This window comes from Trachurus trachurus (assembly GCF_905171665.1).
Source record: "Trachurus trachurus genome assembly, chromosome: 17".
In the NCBI taxonomy this organism is placed as follows: domain Eukaryota; kingdom Metazoa; phylum Chordata; class Actinopteri; order Carangiformes; family Carangidae; genus Trachurus; species Trachurus trachurus.
The window spans coordinates 18,496,901-18,506,753 of NC_139900.1; the positions used below are offsets into that span (position 1 = coordinate 18,496,901).

Genomic DNA, 9,853 nt, shown 5'->3' on the forward strand with positions numbered 1-9,853 from the left:
AAACGCACCCCGTAAACAGTAAAGTTAATCACTTGTTTATGACAGATACGACTACACACAATACACACATCTGAACACGTGTATGGTAATCTATCGATCCACTGATTGATTATCAAAGGCTTCAAATGCACGAACGGGAGGAGGCTCGGCAAAACAGCGGAAGTGACCGGTCTTGCAGATTCGCTAAATGCAATTTTAAATCGATGAAAGTCGTATTTTGATCAACATTATGTTTCAAATTAATTATTTCACTCGTAAACCGTGTAATAAGCGGGATAATGTACAGTTGGTCGGTTGTTATGGAGAAATAAACCCCTTCATGTTGAATGAAACCCTTCCGCTTCGCGTCGGGGTTCCATACAACCTGTCGGGGTTTATTTCTCCATAACAACCTCCGAACTATACATTATCCCTTACGTATTAAGTTTGTTTATCGATGTAAACACTACCGAACCAGCACTGGAACCAGTTTGGTGGAAAAGAGGTATGAGAGAAGGCACGGAGGACTCTGAAAATTCTCACAGCTCTTAGTCGACATGAGGGTGAGTAGATAATGAGTGAAATTTGAATTTTGGGTGAACTATCCATTTAACAAATTAATAGATACAAATTGAGATGGGTTTTTAAACTGCAGTTGTTCCACTGAATGTTGCTGCTGTCAGCATGATTTCATCCTAACACATGTGAGATTGTGTTGAACAGGTTGTTTTCAGGCATGAGACAGGAAACAGAACTGAAGACCACATCAGGAACAAAGAAAAAAGCTTCTGACCAATTGTATCTATCTGTCTGCTTTGTACACATAACACAGTCATACCAGTAGCCTAGAAAAGTACTATAATTTTATTTTTTGTGGTTATTATATTTACTCTATTTACTTTTATCTGCATGAACAGGAATTAACGCAGCTTTCCTTTTTCTTGTGAGGATGGGATGGGCATGGACATGAGGTCTGCAGAGGACAGCCCTCTATCTCTATGCAGCATTCAAACCAAATCAATACCCCACCTCCTCATATGACACAGGACAATAAGAACACAAACCATCTCTACTGAGTCCTCCACCACCCTGACCCCTCAACCAAAGTAGCTGTTTTCTGTTTTCTACCTAATCTTCAATAATTCTGAAGAAGAATCATATCAAAACAGTAACAAAAGCAGTTGGTTACATGTTATGTTATGCTATGCTATGCTATGCTATGTGTTTTATGTGATGTTATGTAATGGTATATATTATGTTATGCTATGTTGTTATGTTAAGTTGTGTTATATGTTATATTATGTTGTGTTATATGTTTTATGTTATGTTATGTTGTGTTGTGTTGTGTTGTGTTATGTTATGTTATGTTATGTTATGTTATGTTATGTCATGTCATGTCATGTCATGTCATGTTATGTTATGTTATGTTATGTCATCTATCACTTCAGGCCTTTGTAACATAAACCACAATTTTAAACTGTGTTGTAAGAGAACACAAGAGGATTCAGTCCAAACGCAAGAGAGAGTCAAATGAGAAGTCTTCGGTCACTTAAAGCTTTTGAATCAGCACCATAATTCTTTTTTAAGTGTTGAAATGTGAACTGAAAAGTCTCATGTTGAGTCTGGAAAAGTCTTGATCTCCCCAGTGGGAGTCAGAGAGAGGAAACATGTCCATTTCTCACCATTTCTTGGCTGCACTTTTGTCACATGCTGCTTTTTGCATGGACACCCAAAGCATTTTGACCTTCATCCAGGTTCCCTGCCCCCTCACCCCCTCACCACTCCCCCACCTCCCCTTCAGATGGCAGCCCCAGACTATGCAGCTCTCTCTCTCTCTTACTCTCTCTCCCCCTTTTCCTCCTCCAAGTCAAGAGTAGCTGGGCTCATCAAGTCAGCAGCCGTTGGGCGTTACTTCCACATACAAGCAGCTAAGAAAGGAAATGTAGATGAGTCTCCTGCAGCCATTCACAGAGTCCAGGTCTCTGCTGCTGCTGCTGCTGCTGCTGCCAATGGACAAGTCCCAGACAACTCTCTGGCTCTTTGTTGATGGATCTCTGCTCTCATTTCATTTCCTCCATGTTCACCTCACTCTCAGGTAAACTGCACACACACAGCTCCAGTTACAGCCACATGCTGCTGGTGGACCTCTCATCAGTCGTCCTCTGAGTTTCGACCTGAGACTTTGGCCATGCCACTGGGACAAACTGATCGGGACAATGATGGGACGGACTTACTGTAGTGGCTGAGTGGAAGGAAGAGCTGCAGTTCTGTGGGTCAGAGGTCTCCAGTGTGAACAGATAGTTCAAAAATATAAAAAATAAAAAAGTGAACATGTGGGGTCACAGGTCTCTGTGGTGCTGCTCTGTGACTCTGTTGAAAACCAATGATCCGGTTCAGTGTCTGATACTCACTCTGACTTCAGGTCAGTTCATCTGTGTTAGGTTCAGGTGAAGTGTTTCTGGGTCTGATGATGATCTGATCTGAAGCCTTTTTTTATTCCTGAGTTGTTAGTGATCCTGTCACATCTGTTGCAACTGCTCATGTGTAACATATTTTTCTTTTGTAGTGCATGAATAAAAATATCTGAAATGTTTAGCAGCTTAAGGATTGTACTATCTGAAGCTGTTGCTCAGGGAATCAATGCAATATCTCACAATGAAGAAAAGCACAGAGGATCCACCGTAGCGTTTAGAATCCTGACTGACTGGTTAACGACAGAGTGAGGTACGTCCTCAGATTCACTCTGCACTGTGATAATACAAAAGCATCAAAAAGGATCTCCTCCTTTTTGATGCTTTTTTATCACGAAAAAGGTACATCCTGACAAGATCCACTGGGATTGAAACGTTGATTTAATATAATAAACACTCGAGGAGCTTTACACAGAGTGCAGACTTCACTTTTTTCTTCTAAGTTAATTTAGTTTTTTAGTCCTGCACCTGTTACACGTTTGGATGTGCGTGCTTTACCCGACTATAGGGTTTCAGGTAAACCCATGTACTCCAAACACAGAAACATTAGTGTTTCAATGAGGTAAAGAAGTGCAGAGTGAAATCATATGTGATCAATCTGAAAACATTTATGATGCCTGCTTATGTCACTACTGTCATGTAAGGAGCTTCTGTCTCCAAAAATATCAATAGTTCATTAAAATATACAATATATGAATTAAATCTTTCTTTCTTTCTTTCTTCCTTATGTATTGCATTGTAAATAATGAGTCTGTTATATTTAATATTACCTGTGAGTTTCTAAATGTTTTCCAATTAACTTAACACATGTGTCACGTGATCCGCTGATGCATTTACTGTAACAGTGGGATGCTGCTGGTCTCCGTGCACCTGCCGTCACCTGCGTCTGACGTCACTGCTCACGGACCAGCAGCATCACCTGTAGAGGATGAAGGTGAGACACAGCTGGAGAGTCCTCCATGTTGTTGTGTCTTCATTCCTTTCCTCTCTGCTCATCATCATCATCATCCAGATGTTTTAAGCCGTGCCGTTTCCCCGGTTATAAAATAAAAGCACAATTTCAAATTGCAAATTTGCATTGTTGTCGTTTATTCACCATCACACCATCACGATATAAATTATTTACATGTAGCATATAAAAGAGAACAGCTGATTATTTCATCTGTAAAAAATCCTGATATGAAACCGCCGCTGACAGAAAAGCTGCTGCTCTGACTCTGAGGGTTTCAGCTTGACTTTAAGGCAGAAGCTCGTCCACGTCTGGAACTGAAATAAGAAGCATTCACAGCATTTGGTTTGGACCCAGAGAAGATGTTGCATTCAAACACAGGAGTTATTGCAGGAAAATAAGTTATGTAAACACTGCAGAGCCCGCGTCCACGGGCCTCACATGTCCATGATATTATAAATAATAAAAAAAGAAAACACAGCGGTTTATTTCCTCGTTGTCCGAAACTGGTCTGTTTTCCTGGCTGGTCTGCGAGACCGTTCTGGGAGCGCAGAGGAAGCTGTTTTAGGCTCAGACTGGAGTTTTTGTGCTGGTCATTTAAATGGACAACTTTTCAAAATAAGTGTTGTCCCACAGCTCAACAGAAAATAATAATAATACAATTTTAAAAAAAAGATCCTGCTTTTATTCTGAAAATCTGTATCTACTTTATAAACCAGGTCATATAATATTTTGTTACACTGTGTTCATTGTCAACTCTGTGTAGTTGTTACACACATGACGTCACTGTTCATTACAACAAACTGCGGCGTTACATTCCCAGATCTGCGGCGCGTCTCGCGCCTGTAAAGGCTGTAGAAGGCAGACAGCAGGTAAACACACACACACGCACATACACAAACACACACACAAACACACTGAGCTGCTCCCACACAAAACTCTTTGGATTTCAGCAGATTCGTTTCATAATAAAACGCAAACACACACACACACACGCACGCACACACACACACACACACACACACACACACACACACACTGGGCCTCACGGACACACAGGGCTGCAGTGTCCTTGTATTGTTGACTTTTCCCATCTCTAAAAGGTCAGCTCTGTTCGCCCTAGGGTGGTCAATTTTCTTTTTTTTTAATTTTTATTATTGATATATATTTTTTTATTTTGTACCAAGTTTTGTTTTATATACCTAAAATGAATACAAATTAATCTGAATTAGAATCTGAATCTGAATCTGAATCCGCTGAAGCTGTGTGCGCCTGAGCCGCGCAGGCCCTGGCCTCTGACATGTGACTGAGCTGGTGAACACTGAGGTGCAGGTCTATACATCTCTGACTGGGACGTGAACGCAGCACCATCTTTGACCAGAGTATAGTCCGCTCTAAAGCCCTGAGGACACGTAAACTACGCACACATACGCACGCACACACACACACACACTCACACACACTGCAAACAAACCAAAGTCGTCTCTGGTCTGGTTTTAAATATGAATGCTGGTACTGGAGTGGTTTTATTGCATGGTTCAGGACTTCCTCCTCCTCCTCCTCCTCCACTCGGGCCTTCTCTCTAGTCGCTGTCCGACTTGCCGTCCTTGGTCGCGGCGTGGTTGTACAGCCCCTGCGCCATCAGGTGCAGCGCCAGAGAGTTCTTGTTCCCAGTGGCCTTCTTGATCTTGGCCCGTTTGTTCTGAAACCAGATCTTGATCTGTGACTCGTTGAGGCCGAGCTCCTGGGCCAGGCTCTGTCTCCGCTGCTCGGTCAGGTACCGGTTGTTCTGGAACTCAGTTTTTAGCCGCTGAAGCTGCTCCGCCGTGAAGGCCGTGCGGGGCCGCTTGTCCTCCTTACTCGGGGTCGGCGCCGCCTTCTTTGGTTTGCGGGATCTGGGCCCTGGAGTCGGGGAGAAACAACATGCAGGGGTTCAGAATCAGAACCAGAGACTGTATACAGAGACAGGAGTGTCGGGGATTCTGATCCCAACTGAATAATAATTATTTATTTATTATTTTTGTTTGTGTAAAGTCAGAACACTAGCGACATTTATAGCGGGGTCCAAACATGTCAACCTGTCGGGTGTAGGCACTAATAATAATCATTGTAATTCTAGTAATGATAATTAGAATAATAATAAATATATATATATAATAATATATATATTTTTTTACAGTTTGAGTCATTATAGCCTACTGAGGACTTGTTAGTCAAGGGAGACAAGGGATCAGTGTAGAGGGGGTGTTAATTCAGGATCCATCAGATCCACCGGAGTTTTTTTTTTATTTATTTATTTTTTATTAGAATTGAATTGACTTTATTGCACAGGATAGTCCCTTGAGATTTGCCATCTCGTTTTCGAGGTTATTATTATTAGACTAAATGAAAAATCCCCTCTCTGTTCCCACTATAGTATCTCTAGTTAAGCGTCTGTTTGGATTTCTTCTATTAAAACCAATTCATTTCTAATGTTTTGTTTTTGAGAGTGGGTTTGTCATATGAACAGCTGATGGGGTCAACCCCCTGAAACCAGTTCAGTAAAATCCTGAAGTGAAACTGTAAACTGTATCAGTATCACAGGCCCACGGCAGGTCCTCCACATCCAGATCCACATCTAAATCCAGATCTGCTGCAGCACCATTACGCACGGGAAGAGGAGGAGGAGGGTGCATATATATTATATGGGGGTGGGGTCAGGGTATGATGGAGGACTGGGGGGGGGGGGGGGGGGGGGGGTTAGGCGCCTCTTTCCCCTGTTACCATGGGAACCAAATTTTAAAAACTATAGTTTCCTAAATATAGAGAGGGTTCGTCCTGTGTGAAAATGTTCAGACGCATCAAGGGAAAAACTAAAACAAAAAGCACCTGATCCGAAGTGAATCATGGGAGCTTTAGCCACGCAGGCCTCAGTCAGCTGTTCCATTTAACATCTATAGGCCTAGAAACTAGTGAGACCACAATCCAGACCAGAACCCAGAGTCCAGCTCAGACCCACTAGAAGTCTTTTCTCGGTCTATAAACAAGTGTTTTCCTCTGACGGAGGCCTGGTGGTGGTCTGTGCTGCAGCACCCCCCCCCACCCAGGACCCTGTGAGGGTCAGACCCTGCAGGCTCAGGCCTCATGGAAACTTTCAGTGCCTCATTACAACAATAAAACATCATCAGTGAGCGGATCAGACCCGTTCTCACCAAACCTCTCTTCGATAAAACACAAAACTTTCCTGCGCTCAGCTGGTCTCTCCTGGTTCTAGAAAGACCAGCTCCTTGAGTCTAAACCACGACAAAGGAAAAGTCCAAGTCCACCACGCGTCCACTAAATAACCTCTAACATTAAACTCCGAGTTGAGGCCACGAAACCCGGTTTTAAAGCGGACTCAGGTGGTCTTCAGAATCCAAGACGCGCACGAAAAGCGTTTTTACGCATTTATTTATTTAGGTGTTTTTGCGGTGTAAAGACTTTAAAGTCTTGGTTTAGCATTTCACATCCAATCCAGATCCTCCGGGACTCACGGCCTCACTTTTTAAACCCCCCCTCCACCATTGTCAAAAAAAATATGCTAATGGATATTAACAAAGAAGACTGAGGAACAATGGCGTTAAACTTGGTTTTACTTCACTTCTGCTCGTTTTCATTTGATTTTTCTCTGTTATTTCATTTCTCTTTTATTTTTTAAATCACTTTCCTGCAATCTCTCAGACTTTTATCTTTATTTTAGATCCAGGATCCGGATCGAATCACCCACAACAACGGGAACTACTTTCTATTCCGCCTTAAACTACTTTTTTGTGTCTAAAATCGCTTTATGATGAAAGAAATTTTAAATAAAATGGTAAAAATCTTTTCCCCTAATGTTGAAGTTATGAAATATTAAATATATAAATCAATTATGATGGTGGAATAATCGGTTTGTCAGTTGATGAGTGTGTTAATAGAAGTGTGGAACAGCTGGAAGAATAAAAAGAATAAAACCGAAGTCTTTTGTTTTCTTTCTTTCTTTCTTTTGTGGATTTTACTTCTTTTTTTTTTTTTACTTTGCATGTTTCTCTCTGAATAAAGAGACTGAGTTTTCTGCATCTCAGTTGTTGTTGTTTTTTCAACAATTCAAAAGGAGCCTAGTTTTGTTTTTTGCACTGTTCAGTCTATTGTTATAGGCTATTTATCTTGTTTTATTTTTGTAGAATTTTGTCTTGTTTTTTTATTTCATTAAACAATATATTGGACATTGTTTTTTTTCCCACCAACCTGAGGACGGACGGTCAGAGTAGCGGGTACAATAAACCCAGGCCGGCCACAGCATCGGCTTGGCTCCGGGGGCCGCGCTGGCCTGGGGGCTGAGGCAGCGGTCCTCGTCGCCCGCTCGACCCTTCACAGCCGCGTCATCATCCCCGACTCTCAGGTCAGGCGTCCTGGCCTCTGGGTCCGGATGCTGGTCCTCGGATGCTCCCGTGTCGTCGTCCTCCTCCTCATCATCATCACCATCACCACCACCCTCGCCTCCTGCTCCACCCTGCTGCGGGTTGCCAGTTTTGGGAGCCTTATTTCTCCCCGTCAGCTCCTCTCTCCGTAGGATCACTCCCAGTCCCAGACTGTCTCTGTCCCGGACCAAAGTCCCGTCCTTCCTCTTTCGGCCGAAGTCCGGTCTTAAAATGTTGTCGATGTAGAAGTTGGTGATCCTGTGGGACTGCTGGTTTCCAGGCGGCTGGAGGAGAGGCAGAATGGCCCGGTTGGACTCCTCGCCACGGATGGAGTCCTCTGGGCGCTCCGGGTCTCGGCGAGCATTTTCTTCCATAATGATGAAGCCTGGCCGCCCTCAGGACCTGTTTCTGTGCGTCCTTTTTGCAGAGCAGTGATCCCACAGTCCCGGCGCGTCCTCTTCACCTTCTGATTAATTAATGAGAATAATTCAGGAGCTAATAATTCAAAGTGAGAGCTTTAAAATCCTGTTTGAACACTTCACAGTGTTTCTGCGGAGAAAAGGCGCCTCTTATGATTTTGACAAAGAGAGCTCATGCTTCAGTTGGAGAGGCCGCTCCTCATCCTCACACCTTCATCAAAACATGAAACTCAGCTGAAGAAGGGGAGGAAAAAAAAATCTCGAGTGTGTTTTTATTTCTGCGGCTCTGCACAAAATCATTGAAGCTTCCAGCAGCTGAAAGAGTCTGATGAAGACGAAGCTCAAATACTTTCACTACGGATTTTGGTTCTCATTTCTGATTGGCTGCGAGGGGCTGCCATGACGTTAAATTACGGGTTCTCCGACACGTGCCTCGGACCAATAGAGGCGGAGAGCCGCTGTCACGTGAAGCTCCCGGAATTCCCTGGAGGCGCAGATTAACCCAATCCACGGTCAGTGTGTGGTGCGTTCACTGCACAGCGGAAACGTCTCATTATTGCAGCTTTATTTCTTATTTTTTCCAAGTGGTGGTTCTATTGCTGACCAGATAGCCTCGGTCCGGACCGGGTCAGACCAGAAATCCCTGGATCAAGCCTATGACCTCTGGTCTGGGGTCCAGCAGCCACAGGTGGAGGTGATGATGTCATCAGACTGTGGGATCAGGGTGGAGCTGGAGACAGTAAACGCATCTTCTGTAAACAGAGGTGAAGTGCATCAGCAGGTGGTCTTCTTAGAATTTACAGGTATGTCACTCTGTTAAGACTTCCAATTTACTACATCACCTGAACGCAACAAGGGTCAAAGCCTGTCTCTTCTTCTTCTTCTTCTTCTTCTTCTTCTTCTTCTTCTTCTTCTTCTTCTTCTTCTTCTTCACGTGTTCCTGTTTAAATGATTTTGTTATTGTGTTGTTCAGAGCAGGTTCTGAGTCTTGAGGCCAGCAGTGTGAGATCTGAGCCTTTAACCCAGGGTTTGATCATTTCCAGCTGATCCAGGGTCACAGGAGGTCAGCAGAGAAACAATCTGCCTGTCTCTAATTGGCTGAGCGAACTTGTCCTTTTTTAATTGTTGTAAATTAAATGCATTAAATGCTTAAAGAGACACCAGATTCAGTGTGTTTCTGTATTTTGTGTGTGTGTGTGTGTGTGTGTGTGTGTGTGTGTGTGTGTGTGTGTGTGTGTGTGTGAAACTGTCATTGTTTTTTTTTTTCTGAAATAGCCTAAATCATAACTTTGTTCTGTGTCTTCATGTAAAACAAAACAAATGGCTGTAGTGTAGTGTAGTGTATAGCTACTGTTGCTGTGCTCATTGGTTGAGTTCATAGGCCGCCTCGTGCTGCAGCCAGCAGGCGAACACAGACCGCTTCGCTCGTGTTCGCGCCGCGAACCCAGGCGAAGTCACGTCCGTTCGAGCTGAAACCATCGCACCGCAGATCAGTGACCCAGACCAGGACCTGAAGAGTCAAGTCAAGTGAAGACACCCCACTGGACACAGTGCGGGTGTGTGTCGGTGTCAAATCAGTGTGATTTTGTAGGCATCCTGAACGCAGCATCCGGTTGT

General features: G+C 43.5%; 1 protein-coding gene across 1 annotated transcript; it reads right to left on the reverse strand.

Moving 5' to 3' along the window:
- Positions 1-4,981: 4,981 nt before the first annotated feature.
- Positions 4,982-8,191, reverse strand: LOC311000988 (homeobox protein engrailed-2b-like; the record flags this gene model as incomplete). The annotated part of the gene is made up of 2 exons (XM_083991923.1): positions 4,982-5,301; positions 7,645-8,191. 2 exons carry the CDS (start codon positions 8,189-8,191, stop codon positions 4,982-4,984), a joined length of 867 nt encoding a protein of 288 aa, XP_083848049.1.
- Positions 8,192-9,853: the final 1,662 nt, after the last annotated feature.